This window comes from Ascaphus truei, chromosome 9 (genome assembly GCF_040206685.1).
Source record: "Ascaphus truei isolate aAscTru1 chromosome 9, aAscTru1.hap1, whole genome shotgun sequence".
NCBI lineage: Eukaryota > Metazoa > Chordata > Amphibia > Anura > Ascaphidae > Ascaphus > Ascaphus truei.
The window spans coordinates 27,462,413-27,489,654 of NC_134491.1; the positions used below are offsets into that span (position 1 = coordinate 27,462,413).

The window sequence follows — 27,242 nt, forward strand, 5'->3', positions numbered from 1 at the left end:
TAACCAGGTGTGAGGGGAGGGGGATGGATAAAGGAGCAGCAGAGCTCGTGCCTCACACTACTTCACACACAATGCAGAGTGACCTACAGGGAGGAAAAGCGTCTGATGGGATAGGGAGTGAGGTGAGCCCCAGCACTTTTACACTGCTCCCCCTGCCCCACCGTGCTATTACACTGCTCCCCTCCACCCCCACCGTGCTATTACACTGCTCCCCTCCACCCCCACCGTGCTATTACACTGCTCCCCTCCACCCCCACCGTGCTATTACACTGCTCCCCTCCACCGCCACAGTGCTATTACACTGCTCCCCTCCACCCCCACCGTGCTATTACACTGCTCCCCTCCACCGCCACAGTGCTATTACACTGCTCCCCTCCACCCCCACCGTGCTATTACACTGCTCCCCTCCACCGCCACAGTGCTATTACACTGCTCCCCTCCACCCCCACCGTGCTATTACACTGCTCCCCTCCACCCCCACCGTGCTATTACACTGCTCCCCTCCACCCCCACCGTGCTATTACACTGCTCCCCTCCACCCCCACCGTGCTATTACACTGCTCCCCTCCACCCCCACCGTGCTATTACACTGCTCCCCTCCACCCCCACCGTGCTATTACACTGCTCCCCTCCACCCCCACCATGCTATTACACTGCTCCCCTCCACCGCCACAGTGCTATTACACTGCTCCCCTCCACCGCCACAGTGCTATTACACTGCTCCCCTCCACCCCCACCATGCTATTACACTGCTCCCCTCCACCGCCACAGTGCTATTACACTGCTCCCCTCCACCCCCACCGTGCTATTACACTGCTCCCCTCCACCCCCACCGTGCTATTACACTGCTCCCCTCCACCCCCACCATGCTATTACACTGCTCCCCTCCACCGCCACAGTGCTATTACACTGCTCCCCTCCACCCCCACCGTGCTATTACACTGCTCCCCTCCACCCCCACCGTGCTATTACACTGCTCCCCTCCACCCCCACCATGCTATTACACTGCTCCCCTCCACCGCCACAGTGCTATTACACTGCTCCCCTCCACCCCCACCGTGCTATTACACTGCTCCCCTCCACCCCCACCGTGCTATTACACTGCTCCCCTCCACCCCCACAGTGCTATTACACTGCTCCCCTCCACCCCCACAGTGCTATTACACCGCTCCCCTCCACCCCCACAGTGCTATTACACTGCTCACCCAGCATATGGGTGTCTTACAATGCTCCCAGTCACACAAGTGGTGCTTTAAAACTGCTCCCCCTTGTATTTGGCAGTCTCATACTGCTCCCCGCCTATATCCGTCGCTCTTACACTACACCCCACACCGGCTCATACACTGTCCCCCACCCAATGCTCTTACACTGCTCAGCCTCCTTTCACCCAGCGCTCTTACACGGCTCCCCCCACTACCCCCTTTACACTGCTTCCCTCCTTCTCCTGCACTCTTGCACTCTTTTCTAACCAGGAGAGCAACAGATGTAGCACTCAAGATCGTGCCTGCAGGGAGGGGGAGAGCAGCGAGAGTGATGAGGGTGAGTGTGGGGCAACAAGGGCTCAAGTGGGGGTGGACGTCACCCTATAACCTTCATATTATAACTTTCTGCAGGTACTCCAATTGCCCCTCCTCCTGATCTGTCTGTGTTAGAGATGTTGCGTCTGCACAGGTAAGAAAGAGGGTCTCCTTAAACAGCTCAGCAGTACCCCCTTTCTCGCTGAATACTACGCCTACTTTATACTCAATACTCACACCCATAACATAACAGATACACATCCAATGTCCCTGATACCCCCCAATAACTGCCCTATACTGATATGTCCCCTAATAATTGCCCTATGCCTCTAAAAGCCCTACACTACAGACTTCAACACCCATACCTACCCTATAGTCTAGATACTTACCCTATACCCGGGATACTTGCCACTATAGCTCTGTAACATGTACATGCTCGTTTGTCTCGCCTCCCTGCAGAGCACGTGTAGTATTTGTACATACAGTAATCTGGCCTTTTAAGGCAACAGATTCCACTGCAGCACAAGACATGTCTTAAAAAACCACTTGGTAAAAAGGTAAACACTTTGATTGCCATATTGCATACAATGTAATGTTCATGCCTATATCATGACACGCAATACCACTAATAAACAGCCCTATACTCTAGATCAGGGATGCGCAAACTAGGGGGCGTGGGCTTTTGGGGGGGCGCGGGCGGTTGCAGAGGCCACACGCTCTTCCCCATAAATGCCAGGATTCACGCAAGGCCTCTGTAACCTGCTTACTGGGATTCAGAAGCCTTGTTGTGCCACGTCGCCATGGCAACACAGTATCAAATGACACCATGGGTCAAGTGGCTTTATGTCACATGACCCCGTGGCATCATTTGACGCTCGTCATGGCAACGGGCTCTCAAGCCACATTTGTTTTCAATTTATATTTTGTTTTACATTTTCGTTAACATTCAAGACACTTGGTGCCAATTTGGTCTTCAAATTGGGTGCCTTAAAGAATATTATTTGTGATCTCGCTGGTAAAATTTCCCTTAAAACTGGATCTTTTTGTAGGATTCTCCAATGCTTGTTTAAAATATTCTTAATTTTCCCCGACTGGGTACTATACTGTGTTGCAAATGGGATCCAATCGCCCTCAAACCTTTTCAATTTATTTTCAGATTCTTTTTTTGGTAATAAGATATCTTTCCTTTGTAGTTTACTGACATTTAATATTGCATTGTCTACCATGTCAGGATCATATACCTTCTCCAAAACCCTATTTTTTAGAACCAGAGATTGCTCCTGACATATATGCTCCGATGTACAATTTATTTTTACCCGTCTTAGTTGCCCATAGGGAATGTTATTTAACCAGTCCCTATGGTGACAACTTGTCCGGTCAACATAAGTATTGCAGTCTTTGGACTTGAAGTAGGTTTGGCATTTTATTACATTTTCTTCTACATACAAATGTAAATCCAGGAACTGAATCTCTGTTCTGCTAAGATTGTATGTGAACTTCAAGTTCCAGTCATTGCAATTTAAATTGTTGATAAATTCTATAGGACTCTCTTGGGTGCCTCTCCATATAAAAATTACATCATCTATGTAGCGATGCCACCGGACCAGGCCCACACCAAGAACGCCCCCTCTCCAAACATGGTCCTCTTCCCAGGCCCCCATGAAAAGATTGGCGTAACTTGGTGCGAGCCTGGTCTCCATGGCCGTGGCAATCTTCGCCTACTACTAGGTGAAACAGACGAGTGAGGCAACCGAGGTGGAGGAAAAGGACTTTAAAAGTTTGCTGAATCTTACGAGAGATCCAGAGTGGTATGGGTGTACCCTTAATACACCTAGTGCGTCCTACAACTGGGAGAATGTGAGTTTGTTTCCTAGCCCATCTTTGTGTATTGTGTTATTAAAACGTATTATGCTATGTCTTCTCCTATGTGTATCTTTTGAGGTGTTTTTATTGGATGGGTTTCTTAACAATGTATTTATTACTTATACTTTCATATTTCTAATTAAAGGCTTTCGCTGACGGAGCAAGATGCAGAGGTAAGTTAGAGCCTGGCCTTGAAGTAGGAATTCTATGAGGCTGTAATAATGAAAGTAAGGAGTTGCCGATGGGGAGCTCAGATCCTGGTCTTCGACAAAGGTTTACAAGAGAATGGGACACTGGGAAGAGTGGGGAATTTAGAGCCTGGTCGTTGATGTGAGAGTATGTGATGAAGGAACACTTGTGGAGGGGGAAAGCGATGAGCTGTCTAGTTTTTGATGTGGGGCCCATTAGGTTGTAAAACGGAGGGGGCTCACATCCTGCTGTTTGAAGTGGGTCAAGTGAGGATGTGGTAATGGGGGAGCTCAGAGCCTGGTCTTTCAAGTGAATCAAGGGGAAGTTACTCAAAGCCTGATCTTTGAAGTGAGTCATGCAAGGCTGCATGTATATCTTTATTTATATAGTGCGCAGTGTACTCAGCGCTTTACTAAAGAGACAATACAGGGAATTGTAACACAAGTGCAAAAAAGTTAAAATAATAATCAGACAATAGAAAATGAAATCCCTGCTCCGGAGGGCAATCTAAGAGTTATGTTGAAAGACAGAGGCAGCAGGTGAGGGAATAAATACTGTAGATGGTAGTGCTTGGCCACAATGGTTGGTAGTAGCGGCCATAGGTGCGGGGCAATAACCACGAGTCTAGGCTATTGAAATGCTTAATTTAAGTGGTGTGTTTTTAGCTTTGGCTTAAAGATGGGGAGAGAAGGTGCTGGGTGCATACCGAGTTCCATGGTAAGGGACAAAAGATTTAAGACGAGGGAGAGATGTAGAGGCGGATGGGACGGAAGGGAGGCATTTATGGACAGAGTGCAAGAGACGAACAGGGACATAATGAGAGATAAAAGGTGATATGTAGGCAGGAGCAGATGAGTGGAGAGCCTTGAAGGTAAGAAGGAGAACTTTGTAAGAGAGCTGACATTTGATGGGAAGCCAGGAGAGGGATTTGAGATGAGCAGGGACTGTTCTGGGAGAAAATGAAAATATTCTAGCAGCAGAATTTTGGACAGATTGCAAAGTAGATAGATGCGGGACAAGGAGGCCTGTTAGCAGTATGTTACAGATGCAGCGGCCGTTATTTTAAGGCATCATGGCGCCGTTTTCGTGTGCGCTGCTGTACTCCATGCAGCATGAATGCGGCCAATCGCCCCAGGCACACATGTTTATCGCGGTTGCTTTGTTTGAATTTTATGGATTATGTGCAATTATATGCAATGAAATTAATGAATTGGAATGTGTACAGTACTGTGCTACTGTGTCAATTTCAGGTGTTTAACATGGGTATTCCGAGATATACACCACGTGATTTGTTACAATAACGGCCGCTGCATCTGTACAATAATACAGATGGGAGAGGACAAATGCATAGATTAAAGTTTTAGCAGTAGATTGACAGTGGAAAATGTGGATTATGGCAATGTTAGAGGAAGAAGCGCAAAATTTTAGCCATGCAGTGAATGTACATGGAGAAGGAAAGGGAGGAGTCAAATGTCACTCCTAGGCGACGTGTTTTTGCGACAGGATAGATGTTAGTACCATTTACTTTGATGGAAAAATGGGATATTAGGTCAGTTTTAGGTAGAAATATGAGGAGCTCTGTTTTAAAAATTAAGTTTAAGGAGCACCTTACACGAAGATATAGCCAGGAGGCAATTAGAAACTTGGCACTGGATTGCATATGTGAGGTAAGGGGTGGGTAGATAGATCAGTGTATCATCTGCATAGAGATGATACCTGAAGTCAAGAGTCGATGTGGTCACAGAGTGTGTAGAGGGGGAAAAGGAGAGGTCCCAGAACAAAGCCATGATGTACACCAACAGACAGATCAACAGGAGGCAAAGACATGTTAGCAACAGACAGAAAATGTGCGATGGGAGACGTATGATGAGAACCAGAATAGAGCTCAGTTACGGACACTAAGATAGCATAAAATATAAAGGAGAAGAGTGATCAAACGCATCGAAGGCGGCAGAGCTATAATATGCAGGGAAAAATTACCCTGGGATTTTGCTTCATTGGCCACTTTAATGAGGACAGTCCATTAAGTGAGCTGTACAAAAGCAACATTGTAAATGGTCTAGGAGGGCATGGGCATAAAGGAAGTTGATGAGGAGAAAGTGCCAGAGGACAGGGAGGAGTTGAAGATATGGCTGAAAGTGGTGACCAAGACAGGAGCAAGAGTTCTGAAAAGGTGTACGGGAATGGGATTGAAAGGGCATATGGTAGAAGAGAAAATCAGCTTAGAAACTTCCAACTCTAACAGAAGAAGAGGAGTGTCATGGGAGACCAGTACATTTAACACCAAAAACCTTCCGGGATCACTATCACCAAGCACAGGACAAAGTAATTGAATAAACTGAGTTTATTCTGGCAGAACCAGCAAATACAAAAAATACACAGAAATGACATACACTCACCAAATGGGGACCTGGGGAAGACTCTAGCCTCACTAGGTACAGGGCGCTTGCTTCAGTAGGCTGGTGCTGGACACACTGCAGCCACTTTGTAAATTCCTCCAGCTAAAATCGCCGTCAAACTGCCATTCCGTAGGATCACTCTCAGAATCCCACTAACACACAGCTACGATCGGAACTGACTTCGCTGTGAGTGATGGCACCTTACATAGCTCCCCTGAGCCATCTTTAACATTGAGCAGGAGCGCCAGCCAATCACCGCGCAAACCGGTCGAGGGATCAACGGAGGCTCACCCGGCTGAGCCTATCAGAGAAGGGTGCTAGGCTTAAGGTGCAGGACTGCCTAGAGTGCGGCAATTTCAAACTGGCACACAGGAACAGTGCCTGCGGGGCTCAGGCCCGGCAACTGATTCTGTTAGCCAGTCATCTACCTCCCGCTGGGTAGGCGCTTCAGAGTCAGGGGAATACAATGGGCTCTACTCCGCTGAGAGCCCTTTTCCCTGATCTGATTGTCTTCCTTTCACCACTCACCATAAGCCTTGACACCTCAGCCATTCCCCACCTTTGTCCTGATCATATAATTTCCATGGAACAGCTTCAGCTAAGTGAATTGCTGAGTCTTCTTCCAGAGAAATGATACTGTCACATAACATAATTTACATTTTGCAGGGCTGACATTTTAATCTCATCACATAACAATACTGGGTTCCCTAAACTGGGGGAATTGCTACACAGGGAATAAAGTGTTTTACAGACAATATATTTATACATAAGTGTTTTTATATTCCCTCCCCAGACATTAAATACATTTGGCTGAAATCCTCATTACTCAGCTAGCCAGGTTACACGGTTTTAGGGGTAGCTAGCTGGGCTTCACTTTTATTTTGTAATGCCAGCTACTCCTACCGTCACAAGGAGTCAAGAGGGGAAGGAGGGTTAGGTAGAAGAAGCAGAGAGGAGGGAGAACAGACAAGAGGAATCTCATTGTGGCTAGCATCTACCTTTCCTTCAAAGTGTTGCAAAGGCTTGAGTTATAATAAAGGAAGGGAAGTGGGAGAAGGTCAGAGGAAGGAGTCAAATACAGATAAAAGACAGTATAGATTGGAGTTGGGAGGGATGATGAGTGAGTAGTGCTGTTTTGTCTTCAAGAGAATAGAGTTAAAACAGGAGAGGAGAAATTTATAGAGTAGGAAATCAGCATGACTGTGTAATTTCCTCCATAGGAGTTCAGAGGAGTGAGTACAAGTTTGAAAGAAGCGCGTTTGTGAATTTAGCCAAGGTCGTGGGATAGAGGCATAGGTGTTCCAGAGTTGAGAAGAGGCATATAGATCAATAAATTATTAAAGGATAGAGTTGTAAGAGTTGACAAGATTGTCAGGTCCAGAGAAAGGATAAAAGAGAGGTCAGCAATCAGGGTAGATGCCAGAGAGGTCAATGTAGTGAAGGTCTCGAGAGTAGTGAGGAGTACAGGTAGGAGGAAGGTGAATGATAGGGGGTGATGGTCAGAGAGCAAAAGGGGAGAGATAGAGAAATCAGAAAGGGATCAGTTTTTAGTAAAGACCAGGTCTAGATAGTGACCATCCTTGTGGGTGCTGGAATTGGTCTATGGGAGGAAGAGGTTAGAGATAGCGAAATGCCCAGGAGACTGAGGAATCATCAATATGACAGTTTAAGTCTCCCAGAAAAAGGATGGAAGAGTCAGAGGACAGAAAGAAGAAAAGCCAGGATTCAAAGTCTGAGAGGAATGTAGAGGTAGAGGATGTAGAGTTAGGCAGTCGGTAGATGACTTTCAAGTGCAGGGAAAGAGGGTAGAAGACATGGACAGCGTGAACCTCGAAAGGAAGAAAATGAAACAGATGGAGGCATAAAGTGGAGCTGATATTGGCAGTTGGAGGGGAATGACCCCATTCGGGCAGGGAGTATGAGAGGAGACAGCAGCCCCCACAGCAGAGTCATGTTGTGAGAGTCAGATTTCTCTTAGAGAAATGAGATGAAGAGAATGAGAGCAGAAGACATTGTGTATAGCAAAAGCCCTGTTAGTCAGAGAGCAAACATCCCAGAGGGCACAGGAGAAGCGAAGAGAGAAGGAAGGGAGACAAAGAATAGGCATTAAGTTAGATGGGTTAACACCCTTAACGGGGACAGAGAAGGAGCCAGGTCCAAGATTAGGAGTGATATCCCCAGCAGAAAGGAGTAGTACGAGAGAAAATATGTGATAAGAGTATTTGTGGATGTGCTTTTTACTGAGCGGTGCAGAAGTAGCCGAGATTGAGGTATGTAAATAGTGGTACAGCGTCTGGGTACAGGGAAAGAGAGATGAAGAAATGCAGAAAGAAGGAGAGTGGGGAAGGCGGAGGGAATAGAAAAGTTTACAAAAGGAGTAGAGAAACTTCAAACAGAAAAAGCAGTAGGAAAGGCATATTGAATGCAGATACTAGGGAGAGAGAGGTAAGAGAAGAGATGCCATATACTGCAGGATATGAGGGGTATGATTTGAAAGAGTAGATATATAAATCAGACTTCAGAGTGCAGACAGCGGCTTATAAAGTTATGGAGTTTCAGTTGTACATAAATTGGCATAGCATTTTTAAAACTTAAGTTCTCACAGGTGCAGAGTAGTTGTTAAAGCGCTGAATCCAGTTATTTTCTTGTTCAACTCCAATTTAACTTCAGCTTAACTCCACAGACACTTAAATGGGGCATAGCCAACTACATTGGCATAGCAAATATAGACGGACATGTATACTCTAACAATATCACATGACAATACAAGGAAGGATAGGGTTGTGACTAATTAGTACAGATAGGGATACACCAGATATGTTAATATATATTTTGAAGTCAGGATGTTACACTGGAAAAGGGGCTGAGTATGGTCTCTGAAGGGGGTGTGACAGTGGGTGATCTCTGACCACACAGGAAGCCTTTGCACAGCTGTCCCTTTCCTTGCGTTGTGACACCTTCACGCTGTGCAGGCGGCTACAGGTGGAAGAGCGAGCAAGAGATCTGGCGGAGAGTAACATCCAGAGGGAAATGCAGATAATCAGGGACACGCTACAGGTTCTGAGGAGCTGCCTTATCCTACACTAACTCTGTACTGACCTTATACTGAACCTACAGTCTGCCCCCCATAAAGCCAAACCCTATAGTAACCCTACATCCAGACCCCACACTGACCATACAGACTGACCCTGCAGTGACCCCACACCGACCATACACTGACCCTGCAGTGACCTCACACCAAGTTGCACAGACTTGCCCCATGAGACAAACAGTGACCTGTTCCTTTTTCTCCCCCTCTCAGTCTCCCCAGTGCTCCTCACCCCGATGTCAGTCTATTTCCCACCTCACTCTCTCTGCTCTCCCAGCACTCTCCAACTCAGTGCGCAGACTCAGCAAAGCGGCAGAGTGCCTGGGAGCTGCTCATCAGGTCAGTTGTGTGACCTCACGCCACCTTCTAATTGGCTGCCTATATATCTCTCCCTGCACTCCGATTGGCTACGTGTCTCTTTCCACTGATTCACTGTCTTTCTTTCCCCTATCCCCGATTGGCTGTAGGAGGCTCGCACATCACGTGCAGTTGAGCTGATGGTTCAGCACGTGGAGAATCTGAGAGGACGACAGGAACCGAGAGAGAAGAGTGAGGAGGAGTGGGAGGGTGAGTGGGGGCGGAGCAGAAAATGAAAGGATGGGGTCTAAAAGCAAGGAGGGGGTTTGGGACAGGGTCTAAGAGTGAGGAGGATGGTAGGGACAGGATCTGATCAAGGCTGGTGACATGTGTCTCTCGAGCAGATGAGGTGGAAGCGACACCCAGACAGCTGGGCGGATGGAGTGCACAGGTAATGAGGGCAAAAAATGCCTATTATAAGAGGCACACCCACCACAGACACAGAAGCCCCCAAATCAGACACACGCATCACTAGAGAACCATTAGACACACCCACCATAAAGACACATTAAAGGCCCACCAGAGACATGCTCTTCAGAGCCACATTAGACACTCCCACCAGAGACAGACACAAGAACCATCGGAGACATGCACACCTAATTACACCTTCCGCTTTGTCTTCCCCTTCACCCCTCCACCATTCTCTTCCCATAATTGCCCCTCTCCCCCAGATATTCACTCCCCTCTTGTTGCCCCCCTTACATCTACTCTCACCCCCAGGCTCCACCCCGGCACAGGGTCAGTGTCTCGGTCATCCCCAAACTTCCTGCAGTGAGTACCCGGATCACATGACTCGCAAGCATAATTGGTATTGTATGTCTTTATTGGTAATTTTTCTGGTTTTCCCCCAGGCATGCTGGGTATTAAGGTCCCATCTCCCCGGGAAGGTTGGTAATGGGATCTTGTCTCCCTCGAATTCAGGGCATGCTTGATAATTTGGTCCGGTCACCCTCCCACCACCCTGGCATGTTTGGTAATTGGGTCCAGTCACCCTTCAACACATGCTGGTAAAAGGGTCTGGTCTCCCCTACCCGGGCATGCTGGGTTATGGGGTCTGGTCCCCCTCCCCTCTAGGCATACTGCAGTCAAGAAAACCTAGTCAAGCTATCCCTATCACACCATATATTTTGAGGGAGCTGTTCAAGCGATCAGAAAGTCTTTAGAACAGTGTTTTTTCAACAGGGGATCCTAGAAATCCTTGAGTTCCATGAGCAGCCCTAAAGGGTTCCGTGCCATTTTCAGGTCATTTGAAAATGTTACCAATACAGAAGAATTTACAATGCATCTGATCTCAGACAGATTAGAGAGGGTTTGGATTACGGCAGAATTTCACAGTCTAACTATAGGGTTCCTTAAGCAAAAAAAAAGTTGAAAACTGCTGCTTCAGAAAATTATTCAGCTAAACTTTTTTCACTGCAGAAATTCTGCGATAAGAATATTTATTCATGAAAAACATTTTTTTTTTTTTTGGTGTAAGATGTCCAGTCGCGGTCAAATGCACGGAACTCTGGGCTATCTGTCACACTTCAGGTTTAATGAAAATAACCTAAGAAGCCATACTGTATATCCCCTTGTTTCAAAAACCACCAGCTGACGTCTTTCCAAACACAGAAGAGTCAGCATATAACTAAAACAGTAGAATTGAATGTTTGTTGTGCATGTAAGCTCATATTCTGAGGTGAACTTTTGGTGATACCACCCAGAATGTGCCTGCTGATGCCGTGAAAAGAAATATTGGTTGTTTGGTATTGCCAAAACTGTGATGGACATAAACCAGAGAAATGAAAACAGACCCTTGGTAGAGCTAATGATTTACATTAGTTGATATTATTTTCAGAATGAATGGAATAGTAGGCTCCTTCAATCTCCTATAAGTGTACAAGTGGGTAATTTTTTGACAATTAAAAAAAAAAATTGTGAAGGTTGTGTGTGTGTGTGAGAATTAATATTTTTATATATATATATATATATATATATATATATATATATATATGGCTGACTTTTTCTAACGATTAATATTGTTATACTGTCCAATGTTCTCTTTTACAATATAGACTTTTTTTTTACATACTAAAAGTATTTGTCACCTTGGAAACAAAGTGTATAGGTCACTGTAAATAAATGCAGATGTTTTATGTCCTAGTTTGCTGTAATAGCCTTCTATGAAATGAACAATTATATTATAACATTTCACCATAGTCAGATATGTTATAGAGGAGTAAGTATACAGTGGCGAGAAAAAGCTCTTGAACCCCAATGATAATTACGGAAATTCCACAGTTTTTCCATGATAACCTTCTTGAAACAGAAGTCTTTTCTTGAATATCCAATAGGGGTTATGTTAATCAATTCCATGTCTTTTGAAGCAAAATGATGTATGAATTAGACAAAGAATGAGTAATTAAGAGCCAGGGTATGTGCAAAAGTAAGTGAAAAAAACTGGTTTTATCAGCTAAATGAAAGGGGCTAATTAGAATTAGGTGTTTAAATAAATTGGTAGATCTTCAGGTGTGAGTTTGGGAGACCCCATCCTATATAAACATCAGAAATGTTGCGAGTTTGGCCTTTGCCATACAGGGGTGTGGAAACACATCATGCCATGATCAAAAGAAATCTCAGAGGACCTCAGAAAAGCATTTATTGAGGCTCGTCAGTCTAGAAAAGGTTATAAATCAATTTCTAAGGATTTGGAGCTCCACCAATCCATTGTCAGACAGGAGACCGTTCAAGACCACGGTCACTCTACCTAGGAGCAGTCGTCCTACCAAAATCTCTTCAAGAACAAACCGGTGTCATCCAGGAAGTCACAAAAACCCCAGAGTAACATCCATGGATCTGCAGGCCACTCTCGCCTTAGCTAATGCGAGTGTCCATGACTCAAGTATCAGAAAAAGACTGAACAAGAATGGTGTTCATGGAAGGATAGCCAGGAGGAAACCACATTACTGTCCATCTGAAGTTCACCAAAGAGCACATAGATGATCCACAAGACTTCTGGAACAATCTTCTCTGGACAGACAAGTCAAAGGTAGAACTTTTTGGCCTCAAGGAGAAACGTCATGTTTGGCGAAAACTAAACACTGCAGAATCTCATCCCAACCGTCAAGCATGGTGGTGGCAGTATGATGGTTTGGGGCTGCCTCAGGACTTGGATGGCTTGCCATCATTGACACAACCATGAAATACATTGTATCAGAAGATTCAAGAGAATGTCAGGCTATCCGTCCGTGAGCTGAAGTTGAAGCAAACGTGGATCATGCAGCAAGACAATGATCCTAAATATACAACCAGATCTACAAAAGAATGGCTGCCGAAGAACAAGTTTCGTGTTTTAGAATGGCCTAGTCAAAGTCTGGACCAAATCCCATCGAAAATGCTTCTGCAGGACCCTAAGCGAGCTGTCCATGCAAGGATGCCCTCAAATGTCACTGAGTTTAAGCAGTTCTGTAAGGAGGAATGGGCCAAAATTCCTCAAAACTGATGTGAGAGACTGACCAGCAGTTACAGGAAATGCTTAGTTGAAGTAATTGCTGCTCAAGGGGGCGCCACCAGGTACTGAATCATTTGTGGATAAATACATGTTGGAAAAGTATGTTTTTGTGTCATTTGCTTGATCAGGTTATCTTTATTATTAGGACTTATATTAAGATCTAATAACATTTTAGGTTTGAAATGTGTGAAAATCCAAAGGGGTTCACAAACTTTTTCTCGCCCCATATACATCATATTTGCAGTGATACCTTCAGCAGAATGGAAAATGTGTCCCCTAAAACAGCATATAATGTGGCATGTGTTTTCGTCTGATGTTTGCCTCATTGTAAAAAAAAGTTCAGCAGCATGGGAGTATTTTTCCCTATAACTTATTAAAAACACAACATAATGCAGTATAATGTGTTTTCGGATGATTTTTGATTTATTATAAATGAAAAATTCTAAAGTAAAATCTCACTATATTGATATATGTTACAGAGAGTCATGGATAAATCAGATCTGAAGGAAGAAAGGTTTAGCAGAATGGTTTCTAAATAGTGTCCAATAGCTTGACCAGCTACATTGAAATAGATGGTCCGATACTGTCGCTTCGCTAGGTTTTTGTGAGACAGCCCGATAGCTTGACTGCATTTACACCATGATTGTTAATGGCGTCTGCTTCCCCCCCGCCACTTATGTATGCTGGTTAGTGTGAGCCTGGTCTTTCCCCTTATGGCATGCTAAGTAATGGGGGTCTCTTCCCTCCCCATCCCTAGGGCATGCTGAGTAAATGGGCCTGATATTTGCCACTGGGCATGCTGAATAATGGGGTCTGGTCTTCACCCAGTGCATACTGGTAATTGATTATGGTTTCTCCCCCCCAGGGCATGTTGGGTAATATTTCCCCTGGGCCAGAGCCGTCAAGAGGATGCGATGGTGAGAGACCGCAAGAAAGCGTCAGAGAAAGGTGAAAGCCAGTCTCTCGCTCTCCTTTCTCCTGACTCTCCACCCCCATTTCTCCACTTTCTTTCCCTTTTTCAGGTCTCGCCCGCACTCTCTCTGTGACAGTCTCTCAGGGTTGGGGGCACTCGAAGGGCAGAATGAAACAGCAATCTACCCCAGGGGGTAAGTTAAATTCAGCTGTCCACTGACCTGTGACTTCTGACCCCATTCTGATGAGTCCTTTGTCCCCCCCATAGGTCCCTGAGGCGACTGACAGACGAGGGGGAGACTGGGAGGTTGTGTGACACGTGGTCGTGCAACATGTGAGTAACCGCCCCCAGCAGAGGCAGACATAACATCTCTTCCCCCGCCCCCCATCCCATGCATAGCGTGTCTCCCGCCCCCCTTTTTTTTTTTACATATAATCACTAGTCTTCTCCTTTGCCCTCTGCCATGTCTACCCTCACTTCCCTCTCTTTGCCCCCACAGAGTGAGCATGCTCCATGCTCTCCCACCCCACTGGCTCCTCTCCCTCACTCTCCTTGCCCTCTCCTGTCTCTTTCTGAGTCGTGTCCTGCAACTGCCAAAGAGCTGAGGATGTCACCGGATGCGCTGTGGACGGGGCATGTCTCCGATTTGCCCAGTCACACACACATTTATACGACAGGTGGTCATAATAAAAGATTTATTTCACTCCTGTGTGGACGAGTCCTATGCGCCATAGAAAGCGACCTGGCCATCTCCTCATACCCAGGCAATCAGCAGCTGCTATGTTCGTGCTTGCCGGATTATGGAGCGGCAGGAGAAGTTTACGGGGAGCGCTTGTATAAAGAGGGAGAAGTTTACGGGGAGCGCTTGTATGAAGCAGGAGAAGTTTACGGGGAGCGCTTGTATGAAGCAGGAGAAGTTTACGGGGAGCGCTTGTATGGAGCAGGAGAAGTTTACGGGGAGCGCTTGTATGGAGCAGGAGAAGTTTACGGGGAGCGCATGTATGAAGCAGGAGAAGTTTACGGGGAGCGCGTGTATGAAGAGGGAGAAGTTTACAGCGAGCGCTTGTATGAAGAGGGAGAAGTTTACGGCGAGCGCTTGTATGAAGAGGGAGAAGTTTACAGGGAGCGCTTGTATGAAGCAGGAGAAGTTTACGGGGAGCGCTTGTATGAAGCAGGAGAAGTTTACGGGGAGCGCTTGTATGGAGCAGGAGAAGTTTACGGGGAGCGCGTGTATGAAGCATGAGAAGTTTACGGGGAGCGCTTGTATGAAGCAGGAGAAGTTTACGGGGAGCGCTTGTATGAAGCAGAAGTTTACGGGGAGCGCTTGTATGGAGCAGGAGAAGTTTACGGGGAGCGCGTGTATGAAGCAGGAGAAGTTTACGGGGAGCGCTTGTATGGAGCAGGAGAAGTTTACGGGGAGCGCTTGTATGGAGCAGGAGAAGTTTACGGGGAGCGCTTGTATGGAGCAGGAGAAGTTTACGGGGAGCGCTTGTATGGAGCAGGAGAAGTTTACGGGGAGCGCTTGTATGAAGCAGGAGAAGTTTACGGGGAGCGCTTGTATGAAGCAGGAGAAGTTTACGGGGAGCGCTTGTATGGAGCAGGAGAAGTTTACGGGGAGCGCTTGTATGGAGCAGGAGAAGTTTACGGGGAGCGCTTGTATGAAGCAGGAGAAGTTTACGGGGAGCGCTTGTATGGAGCAGGAGAAGTTTACGGGGAGCGCTTGTATGAAGCAGGAGAAGTTTACAGGGAGCGCGTGTATGAAGCAGGAGAAGTTTACGGGGAGCGCTTGTATTGAGCAGGAGAAGTTTACGGGGAGCGCTTGTATGGAGCAGGAGAAGTTTACGGGAAGCGCGTGTATGAAGCAGGAGAAGTTTACGGGGAGCGCTTGTATGAAGCAGGAGAAGTTTACGGGGAGCGCTTGTATTGAGCAGGAGAAGTTTACGGGGAGCGCGTGTATGAAGCAGGAGAAGTTTACGGGGAGCGCTTGTATGGAGCAGGAGAAGTTTACGGGGAGCGCTTGTATGAAGCAGAAGTTTACGGGGAGCGCTTGTATGGAGCAGGAGAAGTTTACGGGGAGCGCGTGTATGAAGCAGAAGTTTACGGGGAGCGCGTGTATGAAGCAGAAGTTTACGGGGAGCGCTTGTATGGAGCAGGAGAAGTTTACGGGGTGCGCTTGTATGAAGCAGAAGTTTACGGGGAGCGCTTGTATGGAGCAGGAGAAGTTTACGGGGAGCGCGTGTATGAAGCAGAAGTTTACGGGGAGCGCTTGTATGGAGCAGGAGAAGTTTACGGGGAGCGCTTGTATGAAGCAGGAGAAGTTTAAGGGGAGCGCTTGTATGAAGCAGGAGAAGTTTAAGGGGAGCGCTTGTATGAAGCAGGAGAAGTTTAAGGGGAGCGCTTGTATGAACAGACAGAAGACATTTACGCAATAGGAGTTGATATAGGAAGTAGTTATATGGAGCAATAGGATATAGAGCAATAACAGGAGTTTAATGAGGTTACAGGCTTCTTCTGTCGCAGACCTCAGCGTTATCATACTGTCTCTGCAGGGATAGGTTGTGAGCCGCTGCAATGTTGTGCAGAGGGGGAGGGGAAAGTGGAATGTTCTGCAGTACATAGAGAGCATGATGATCTGCAGGTGGCTCTCAGTCTGACCCTTCCTTCTTGCGTAGACTACGCTCTGTCAGGCTCATCTGGTCTGCAATGCTCTGCAGCTGGCGTCGCTCTGCAGTATGCAGCACAAGGGATGCGGAGGACAGCAGGAAGAGGAGGAGGAGGAGCGTGAGGGTGATGGAGACGGGAGGAAAATAGGGGATACAAAGTCCTACTGCATAGAGGAGGCCCACAGAGCACTGCAGAGCAAAGAGCAGCAAGCACAGCAAAGCGAGGAAGCCAGAGGCGGAGCGACAGCGTTCTGCAGAACGGACACCCGAGCAAAGCTCAGACTGGCACGCAGAGAGGAGGGTAGCAACCACGGTGAGGGGAGCTGTAGGGAGAGAGTAATAAAGTGAGGGGTGTGTGAGATAGAGAGAGCGGAGAAAAGAGGAGGCGGCAGGGGAGAAGAGAAAGAGACGGGGAGGACAGAGGAGGGTGGGTGGGAAGAGAGAAGAGGGTGGGGGGGGGAGAGAGGAGGGTGAGGGGGGAGAGAGAGGAGGGGGGGAAGAGAGGAGGGTGGGGGGGAAGAGAGAGGGTGGGGGGGAAGAGAGAGGGTGGGGGGGGAAGAGAGAGGGTGGGGGGGGGGAAGAGAGAGGGTGGGGGGGGGGGAAGAGAGAGGGTGGGGGGGGGAAGAGAGAGGGTGGGGGGGAAGAGAGAGGGTGGGGGGGGGAGAGAGAGGAGGGTGGGGGGGAAGAGAGAGGAGGGTGGGGGGGAAGAGGGGAGGGTGGGGGGGGAAGAGGGGAGGGTGGGGGGGGAAAGAGGGGAGGGTGGGGGGAAAGAGGGGAGGGTGGGGGGGAAGAGGGGAGGGTGGGGGGGAAGAGAGGGGAGCGGGGGTAAGAAGGGGGGGGGGAAGAGAGAGAGAGAGGGGGAGGGAAGAGGGGAGGGAGGTGGGGGGAAAGGGGGGAGTGGATGAGGGAGGGGGAAAAGAGGGGGGGGAAGAGAGATTTTGAGATGAGAGAGAGATAATTGTTAGTCAGTACTCACGCTCTTCTCTGACTTGACCTCTGACCCCTGCTCCTCTCTGTAGGCTCAGTGTGGCAGTGACGCTCTCGTGATCAGAGCAGGGAGTGTCACCTCCTGTGGGCCCAGAGCTGGTGGTGACGCGGTGACAGGTCACGGACACCCCCGGACTTGACTGAAAGAGAGGGAGCGTGATGTCGTCACTCACAGGCACATGCTACATGAGGTCATCTGTCACCCAGACACTTGATACATAATGTCATCAGTCACCAAGTAAAATCATACATGCGGTCACCAGTCACATGATGTCACCTGACACATGCCATCACTTATGAATTGATATCACTGTCACATAATGTCACCTGGAACATGATGTAATCGATACGGATCCCTTGTGGGAAATCTCTCAGCTCCCGTGGGTTAGTGTACGGGTTACAGGGTAGCAGCGTACAGCCATCGGGGGGACCCTGACAGAGAGAGAGTGCACAGTTTCACACTGACAGGCAGGTGGTGTGCAAAGTTGCAGACTAACAGGCAGGGTATGTGCAGTTACACACTCACCTCATACTCAATGCTCTCCGTGTATGCGTCTCTAAGCCCCACCCATTCACGCAGGAGGCGGATCCCAAGGTCCCCTGGGTGCATATTCAGGTCACCGGCTAATAAAACGATATCTGACCCCCCAGAGGTGTTCCTAAGGTCAGAGGTCAAACATCACTTTAACTGGTCTCCTCTGCACCCAGCTCTTAGGTTGACCACCCCAACCCCCCCCTCCCCAATCCCTCCTGCGCTGCTCTCTCCCCCTGCATCCAGCACTTTTACACTGCTACCCCACAATCACCGTATAAACTGAGCTAGTTCCCAGCTCTGCAGGATGCGGTGGGGTTGATATGAATCTCTATCCCGACAATACTCAGCGTGAAGCTGTGAAAGAGGAGACAGGGAGTATTATTATTGTTTATTTGTGAAGCGCCAACATATTCCGCAGTGCGGTACAATGGGGTATAGAGTTACGTGTATTACAAAAACATAAACAGTTACATACAGGTAATGATAAACATGCGCAAAGAGGTAAGGTGGCTGCTCATTGTAGGAAAAAGTGTGGCTCAGGTTAGAATATGGCCCAGTCTGACAGGGGGGGGGGATATTACGTAGGATTGGTCCAGCACACATAGCTGGTCTGAATGGGATTGGAGGGGAAGGAGGCATATGGCGAGTAGGCTTTCTTGAAGAGGTCAGTTTTAAGGGAGTTTCTAAACATTTGAAACCTGAGGGAGTCTGAGGGTACGTGGTAGGGTATTCAAGAGCGAGGGGGCAGCCAGGAGAAGTCTTGCAGGCAGGAGTGAGGTAATAAGGTGAGAGGAAAGGTGAATGTCGTGGGCAGAACGTAGGGGGCGTGTTGGTATGTATTTGTGGATGAGGGCTGAGATGTAAGTGGGGGCAGCGTCGTTGAGACCTTTGTGAGTAATTACTAAGGTTTTTTTATTTAATTCTAGAGGGTATGGGAACCAAATGTAGGGGTATGCGTTGCGGAGCATTAGAACTGGAGCGGACAATGAGGTAGATGAGTCTAGCCGCATTTTGGATGAATTGGAGTTGAGAGAGGCGGAGGAATATTCTGCTGGGCTCTGGTAGGGGTTGGGTTAAGAAAGCACCACTATGCATAGCTCCGGCAGCGGAGGGGATAAGATAGCGGCAAGGTGTGGGGTGCTAACAGGGGAGAGGTTAATTGAGCGATGCTCTGCGGAGTCCGGCAGGGGAAGAGAGAGTTACTTACATGTGTAATATACACGTGACACCGGAAGCCATGGGCTTGGAGTTTGATCAGCCCCACGGCCTTCCCACAGAACCAGTCCCCGTGATTGACCTGCCAAAGGCACGGGGACACATCAGGGACATGCATATAACACATGGGGGACACAAGGGAATTACAAGAGACATATGATGCAGTTGCAGGGACACATGAGGAAGAAAAGAAGACACTGGGTAAACTGAGACACGGGGACAGGTAAGGGACACAGACACGTTAAGAAAAACAGAACAACATGGGAGAGTCTAAAGGACAAAGAGAGAGAGAGATGTGGACAAGAGACATGGGGAAGTAATGCGGGGACATGAGAGACATTGGAGAGTGACGCGGGGACATGAGAGACATGGGAGTGACGCGGGTGTGAGGATCGGTCTTAGGTCCCGCCTCCGTGATGCGCCTCGCGCTGACAGGATCGTGCGCAGGCGCCATATAATTGTTGTCAGGCGAAGGACTCACCCATGAGTTAACACTGACTGCAGGATAACTACCTCATCTATTTCACCTGCGGTGCTTACTCCGCCTCCTGACGATTAAATGGGCTGATGGCAATCAGCATTTACAGCCGTGCAACTCAGCGTGGATTGGTTCTGCAATCTAGAGGCAATCAGTACATTCAGCCATGTGCGTTTCATCTGATTGGCCAACAGTCCTTTTATATGCTCACCGATCCCTGATCCAAATCGGCTGAGCATAGTTATCCTTAACCTGCGATGAAGTGCTAGCCACAAGCACCCAGCTTGCTGAGCCTGGCTTTGCCTTGTGCAATTCTGCTAACCTTGTCTTGTCTCATAGTATCGTCGACCTCGGCTTGTACCTGGACTCCCACCTTCTCTTAGGCTACGCTTATAGTGCCGGTGACGCGCCAGTGACGTCAGGCTACGGTCGCTTGAAAAATCAAATTTAGATGACTTCCAGCGATCGCGACCAAGCATTTGTTTTGACGCAACGGCGTGTCGCTGTCGCCGGCACTATAAGCGCAGCCTTATCCATGACCTCGGCTTCGTACCTGGACTTCCACCTTCTCTACACCTCAACCTCGGCTACGCACATCAACTATTCTCCATCTCCAACCCTAGACCTCGGTGAGTATCAACATTAGCCTACTTCTCCTACCCTGACCCGGCCACACGACTACGGATCTGCACACTGAACGCAGTCTTGCGGCTGCAGGTTGGTGTATTCAAAATCCCCACTTCAGCCTCGCGGTTCTGTCCTGTTTGTGGCGAGTACCCATTACAGCTGGGACACGAGAGGCATGGGAGAGTGACGCAGGGACACAAGAGAGACATGGGAGTGACGCAGGGAAACAAAAGACATGGGAAAGTGATGCGGGGACACGAGAGACATGGGAGAGTGACGCAGGGACACGAGAGACATGGGAGAGAAACGTGGGGACACAAGAGGGACAGGAAAGACGCGGTGACACGAGAGACACATAGGAGAGTGACACAGGGACATGAGACAGAGAAAGGAGAGACACATGGGTGATAGACGTGAGACACGAGAGACATTGGAGAGTGACGCAGAGAGATAAGAGATATGGGACAGTGACATGGAAACATGGCAAAGACATGGGACAGAGATGTGAGAACATGGAAGAGAAGCAAGAATATGTACATAGAGACAAATACGAACACGCGTGTATACGTTCTCACCATGTATGGTAAACCGTTCAGAGAAAATTGATGCTGGAGACAGTCAATAATCGGAAACCGAGAAAATGCGCAGAGTCCACTTCCTATAACCCCACTGAGGGGGAGAGAGGGTGGGGGGGGAAATGGGGAGTGAAAGAGAGGGGGAAGGGAGAGATGGAGAGAGAAGTGGAAGTTAGTAACCTGTTAGGAATTTGAGTGTCAGCTCTGTGCGACAGTAACACACCTCTTGAAGTAGTGGGCATGTGGGTGGCTCCTCGAAAGGCGCTCTTTCAGCTCTGCGTAATCAGAATCGCTCCAGATCTTCAAAGAGGAGAACAGAATTTAGAGGAACTGACCCAAAAACGGTGCCCCCTCTCCCACCGGTGACTTCCAACTTCTCACCTCCTGCAGCAGAACCAGGTCGTACCCCCCCTCGCTCACCAGCCTCCCAATCAGACCCACACGTTCCTTGCGCTTCTTACTGATGATCCGAAGTGCCCTGGAGGGGGGAGAGGGGGGTGTAAAGCAGAGACAGGGATGGGGTGGTATTCCTGGAACAGTGAACTAAAGTTAGAACGGGCAATTGTGATCCAGAACCAGGGATCTATAGCAACAACCAGGTTGAGGATCCAGAATGTAGATGGAGAGGATGTAACATGGCTTGCAAGTATACGGTCAGATGTAGGAACCTAGTGGGTGCACAAGGGGGGTGTAAACAAAGACCGGAGAAACCCTCAAAGAGAGGGATAAAAGGATATACCGTAACCTTTCTTTCCTAACGACTTCTCCTGAGCCTCATCGCCGGCATCTCCTGCTTTTGGCGATGCGTCAAATGGCATGATGATGTTGTGACGTCGCTTTGCCATGACAACGCTATAAGGGATCTGTCTGAACATCCAGGAAGTGACATCATCTGGTCCGAAGCTACCACGGCCATGATGCTTCCTTGCAAATCCTGCCTTTACACCCCTGACAGGCAATCAGTCTCTCTTTGGCTCTCATTGCCAGCAGCTGCCTCTGGCCTTAAATAGTAGGCAGTTGCTACTAGTCTTTGCTCGTGCAAAGTACTGGATACCTTGTCCTGTTTGAGCTCTCCCTTGCCTTTGTGTTGCCTGCTGCCTGTCTTGACCTTGGAACTGAATCGGACCACCCCTTGCCTGCTGCGACTTCGTTATAGGACCCGACTACCCTTTGCCTGCCGCCAGCCTCGACCTCGGAACGTACCTTATTACCCCTGCATCCCAGGCCTCGGTCGGTGTATTACTCCCTACCTCTGCCCTGCGGGACCGTATCCTGTTTGGCAGTCAGCAACGTTACTTGTTGCATGAGCCAAGCAATGGACCCCTCAGAGGTAGCGAATGCCATTTCCCGTCAGGGCCAGCATCTGGGAACCCATGCCATCCGTCTAGCTATGCTGGATCAGAAACTGGATTCCAACGCCACTACGCTGCTGATCCTGTGCAGCCACCTCAGTACCCCCAGCGTGACTCCACCTAGGCCAGCGCTTTTAGCTCGTGATGCTGCACCAGTATCTGTGGTCCTAAGGGAACCCCGGATCCCGACTGCTGTCCGCTATGGAGGGCTTCCCTCGGCTTGCAGAGGATTCTTGAACCAGCGCCAGGTGTACTGTAGTTCGACACACAACCGTCATCCTTCTCTACCCACTGCTCTCGAGTGGCATATATCGTCTCACTCCTCACGGATGAAGAATTAGTTTGGGCGTCACATCTTTATGAAAAGGGTTCCTCTTTGTAGGACGATTCCGTTGCTTTTATGCAAACCTTCCGGACAATCTTTGATACCCCCGGCCGTGCGGCTTCCGCTGAATTTGCACTACTACAGTTAAAACAAGGCTCTCGCGCTATGGGACAATATGCTATTGAGTTTAGGACCCTGGCAGCGGAGGCCGATTGGAATGAGGGGGCTTTGAAGGCTGCTTTCCGTCAGGGCAATGAGGAGAGGCTGAAGGACGAACTGACATACAGGCACCTACCCGCAAATCTGGAAGGCTTGATCGTCCTTTGCATGTCCCTGGACCTTCGGATGAGGGAGAGATACCAGGAGCAGTATCATTCTCACAGATTCCGGTCTCTTCCGCTAACTCCACCTATTCAGGCTCCTTCCAATGAAACACCAGAAGAACCAATGCAATTGGGGAATTTGCGTTTGACAGAACGGGAGAAGCACCGGCGATCCTTGGGGTTGTGCCTCTACTACGGCGAGAAGGGTCACAAGGTACGAACATGTCCTAAGAAGTCGGGAGACCCCTGCGCCCAGAGCAAGTATGGGTATCTGCACCTTCTCCCCATCTGCCTATCCTGGAAAGACCAATCCGTGATAACCAAGGCCTTCGTTGACTCCGGCGGCGCTGGTATATTTGTGGATGAGGCCTTCGCTCAACGGATCAAGATTCCTCTCCAGAGAAAGGACGTACCCCTAGGCATCCCTTCCATTGATAGTAGGCCATTGGGATCGGGGGTCATATCACAAGAGACGGTTCAAGTCAGGGCTACGGTTGGTGTTTTGCACCACGAATTCGTCCAGCTCGATGTCATCAATTCCCCAGCCATCAATGTGGTTCTACGGCTTTCCTGACTACGTACCCACAATCCCCAGATTGACTGGATTTCAGACAGATAAGAACTTGGGGGTCTACCTGCCATGGCAAATGTCTTTCACCATGTCGTCCGGTGGGTTCTCTTCTACTGCCTGTACTGGAGGACTTACCCATTCTCCCGGCCTGTTATTCTGACCTGAGGCGGGTCTTCGACAAGGGACAGGATGAAGAATTACCTGTGCATCGACCGTTTGATTGCGCGATCGATCTCCTTCCTGGGATGACTCCTCCTTGTGGACGTACATATCCTCTTTCCGAAACGGAAACCAAGGCGACGAGGACATACATTGATGAGAACCTGAAGCGAGGATTCATTCACAAATCCTGTTCTCCTGCTGGTGCAGGTTTTTTCTTGTGGCAAAGGACAGGTCATTGAGACCTTGTATTGATTACCGGGGTGTGAATAAAATTATGGTCAAGAACCGGTATCCTCTTCCTCTTATCACTGAACTCTTTGATAGTCTACGTGGGGCAACAGTTTTTACCGAGCTCGATTTTGAGGGACCTATAACCTGATAAGGATAAAGCAGGGTGACGAGTGGAAAACCGCTTTAAACACACGCAATGGCCAATACGAGTACTTGGTGATGTCCTACGGAGTATGCAATGTACCCGAGGTGTTCCAGTTCTTTGTGAACGAAATTTTCAGAGACATGTTAGACTCCTCAGTTATCGTAAACCTTGATGATATCCTCATCTATTCTAAAACCCTGGAACAACATAATCAGCAGGTGAGGGTGGTCCTTAAACGCCTCTTTGAGAACAATCTCTTCACTAAATTCAAGAAGTGCGAATTCGAGAAATCCCGTCTTCCTTTTCTCGGATACATCATCTCTGCCCTGGGCCTAGAAATGGAGCCTGCCAAGGTTGATGCTGTTCTGGACTTGCCAGTACCTAAGAGATTAAAAGCCATTAAGAGATTCTTGGGTTTCACAAATTATTACAAGCGATTCATTCTGGATTTTTCCAAAATCGTTGCACACATTACAGCCATGACAAAAAAAACAGGCAGATCACATGAACTGGTCTCCACAGGCTCAGGCGGCTTTTCTGAAGCTCAAGAAACGTTTTTCTTCTGCACCCACCCTGAAACACCCTGATCCTCGTCATCCTTTAATCAGCAAAATGGATGCCTCTGACGTTGGAGCAGGCGCAGTCCTGTCACAGAGAAGCGAGTTTCAGGGTCGGTTACATCCGTGTTCCTTCTTCTCTAAGATGTTTTCTCCTGCGGAACACAACTAAACTACGATGTGGGCAATCGTGAACTTTCTAGCCGTTAAAATGGCCTTGGAGGAATAGAGACCCCATCTTGAGGGAACCGCCGTACCAGTCACGATTCTTACGGACTCTAAAAACTTGGAATACCTCAAGGGGGCACGCAGTTTAAACACTTGCCAGGCTAGATGGGCATTCTTTTTCACTCGCTTTAATTACGTGATCTCCTACCGGCCGGGTTCCAAGAATGTAAAGGCGGCTGCCCTATCACGCCAGTTCTCCATGGATGACACTGATTCGATGGACAAAGGCCTCATAATTCCTTCATCTAAGATTGTGTCTATTTCGATTCTTCATCGTATTCAAAAAGCCCAGACCAAGGCTCCCGCTGGAATAATCACTCCCCGATCCAAACTTTTCGTTCCCCCTCTCCTTCGGCAGGAGGTTCTTCGATGGGGACATTAATCCAAGCTCGTAGGCTACCTGGGAGTTCGGAAAACATGTGAGCTTCTGGAGAGGACCTTTTGGTGGCCAGAATTAAAAACAGAAGTACAGGACTTCGTCTCAGCCTGCAGTGTGTGTGCCCGAACTAAGGTTCCTCGAACACTTCCTTGTGGGCTTCTGCAGCCACTGCCTATACACTCCAGTCCTTGGACGCAACTTTCCATGGACTTTATTGTGGATTGTTTAACTAAACAGGCTTATTTTGTACCCCTAAAAAAGCTTCCCTCCTCCCCAGACCTGGCAGACATCATCACCAAGGAGGTATTTCGTCTGCATGGACTGCTTTTAGAGATCGTCTAAGACAGGGGGTCTCAGTTCATCTCAAAATGTTGGAAGGCATTATGCAGGCTATAAGGGATTGATCTCCATTTCTCATCTGCTTACCACCCATAATCTAATGGGCAAACCGAGCGCACCAATCAATCCCTGGAGCAATAACTTGGGTGCTATACAAAAGAACATGAGATTGATTGGGCAGAGCTCTTGCCACTAGCAGAGTTTGCCCGCAACAGTCTATCACATGACTCCCTGGGGTGTTCCCCATTTTTCGCAGCTTGGGGTTACCATCCTCGTACCCTTCCCCTTCATTCTCCACCAGTAGATGTTCCAGAGGCGGATACAAGGGCACAGAATTTACAGGACCTTTGGTAGGGCATTCAGGCAACCCTTCGCTCGGCTACCGAGAGACAAAAGAAATCAGCAGATAAGTACCGGAGGCCATCACACCCATACTCCGTCAGGGGATAAGGTATGGCTTTCAACGCGAAACATCCGTTTACGCCGACCTTCTGCTAAACTCGGACCACAGTTCATTGGTCCGTACAGCATCATCCGGAAGATAAATGAAGTTACCTTTCAGCTGGAACTCCCCTCCTCTTTAAAAATTCCCACCACTTTCAATGTGTCCCTCCTGAAACCTGTGGTGAGGAATCGCTTTTCTGAGAATCCTCCCCCTACTAGTCCGGTAAATGTTGAGGGTCAAAGTGAAAACGAAGTACGGCAGATACTTGACACTTGTAACTCCAGAGGATCGATTAAATATCTGGTTGATTGGAAGGAGTACGGTCCAGAGGAAAGGAGCTGGGTGAAGTCTCAGGATCTTTATGTCCTGGTCGCCCCGGAGTTCGACCCTGAAGGGGGGGATACTATAAGGGATCTGTCTGAACATCCAGGAAGTGACATCTGGTCCGAAGCTACCACGGCCATCCTGCTTCCTGGCAAATCCTGCCCTTAGTCCCCTGAAAGGAAATCAGCCTCTCTTTAGCTTTCATTGCCAGCACCTGCTTCTGGCCTTAAATAGCAGGCAGTTGCTACTGGTCTTTGCTCGTGCAAAGTACTGGATACCTGTCCTGTTTGAGCTCTCCCTTGCCTTTGTTTTGCCTGCTGCCTGTCTTGACCTTGGAACTGAATCTGACCACCCCTTGCCTGCCGCCTGCTTTGACATTTGAACCGGACCTGACTATCCTTTGCCTGTCGCCTGCCTCGACCCCGGAACGTACCCGATTACCCCTGCATCCCAGGCCTCTGATCCCAGGCCAAGGTCGGTGTATTACTCACTACCTCTGCGGGTCCGTGTCCTGTTTTGCAGTCAGCAATGTTACAAACGCAACCAAGCATTAGAAGGTAAGAGGCTTTCCCCCTTAGATGGGTACCAGTACCTATTTTTCTCCAAAAAAAAAAGCACTGGATATAGATTTCTAAATAGATCGAATCTAAATATTTATATCTATGCACTAGTTCAAGGGTACGCAAACTGGGTGGTGCAAGATTTTCTAGGGGGGGCACGGCGGTTAGAGAGGCCCAGCGCCCTTCCCCACGGCATTTAAATTAAATGCTAGGGGAGGTGTGAGGTTTCTGCATCTCCAACCTGCTGTCAGCCGGCTCTTCGGCGACGTGTCGCCATGTCATGCGTCGCCATGGTAAGGCATGTCAAATTACCCTGCAGGGTCATGTGACATGGGTTTCTAGCAGGGGGGGGGGCGCGCACGCTGGGGCTGCCAGGCAGGGGGGCGCAGCTCACAAACTTTGCAC

The 27,242-nt window shown here is 48.6% G+C and overlaps 2 protein-coding genes across 9 annotated transcripts in view; one reads left to right on the top strand and one right to left on the bottom strand.

Annotated features, from left to right (window-relative positions):
• On the top strand, nt 1–14,502 carry LOC142502722 (inositol 1,4,5-triphosphate receptor associated 1-like). Of its 6 annotated transcripts, none has more exons than XR_012803836.1 (14): nt 1–122; nt 1,473–1,539; nt 1,614–1,671; nt 3,526–3,553; nt 8,885–9,025; nt 9,270–9,395; nt 9,524–9,623; nt 9,758–9,804; nt 10,134–10,184; nt 10,265–10,300; nt 13,769–13,820; nt 13,926–14,009; nt 14,084–14,149; nt 14,316–14,381. XR_012803836.1 is itself a non-coding variant. In XM_075614081.1 (14 exons), exons 1-14 carry the CDS (start codon nt 24–26, stop codon nt 14,419–14,421), a joined length of 1,092 nt encoding a protein of 363 aa, XP_075470196.1. In that variant the 5' UTR covers nt 1–23; the 3' UTR covers nt 14,422–14,502. The 6 variants fall into 6 exon arrangements, 3 of the variants coding, with proteins under 3 accessions (XP_075470196.1, XP_075470197.1, XP_075470198.1); XM_075614081.1 differs by having other exon boundaries at nt 13,769–13,851; nt 14,316–14,502; XR_012803835.1 differs by having other exon boundaries at nt 13,926–14,149; nt 14,316–14,398.
• SMPD2 (sphingomyelin phosphodiesterase 2) overlaps nt 14,498–27,242 on the bottom strand; it is an 18,596-nt gene continuing 5,851 nt past the window's right edge. For all 3 annotated transcript variants that reach the window (XM_075614070.1, XM_075614068.1, XM_075614071.1), the window contains 9 exons: nt 21,278–21,374; nt 21,120–21,196; nt 20,897–20,990; nt 19,209–19,298; nt 18,273–18,355; nt 17,993–18,125; nt 17,794–17,898; nt 17,456–17,606; nt 14,498–16,802 (listed from right to left, as the gene is read on the bottom strand). In XM_075614070.1, coding sequence (XP_075470185.1) covers nt 16,462–16,802; nt 17,456–17,606; nt 17,794–17,898; nt 17,993–18,125; nt 18,273–18,355; nt 19,209–19,298; nt 20,897–20,990; nt 21,120–21,196; nt 21,278–21,374 — 1,171 coding nt within the window. In that variant the 3' untranslated portion in view covers nt 14,498–16,461. The remainder of the gene's footprint in view (nt 16,803–17,455; nt 17,607–17,793; nt 17,899–17,992; nt 18,126–18,272; nt 18,356–19,208; nt 19,299–20,896; nt 20,991–21,119; nt 21,197–21,277; nt 21,375–27,242) is intronic.

Bases quoted from the DNA above. Each gene is read 5' to 3' on its own strand.
- LOC142502722 (XM_075614081.1), top strand. From the start codon at position 24: ATGGATAAAGGAGCAGCAGAGCTCGTGCCTCACACTACTTCACACACA. The intron at 10,301-13,768 runs GTTGGTAATGGG...TCTCCCCCCCAG, and splicing joins GGTCCCATCTCCCCGGGAAG to GGCATGTTGGGTAATATTTC. The intron at 14,010-14,083 runs GTAAGTTAAATT...TCCCCCCCATAG, and splicing joins ACAGCAATCTACCCCAGGGG to GTCCCTGAGGCGACTGACAG.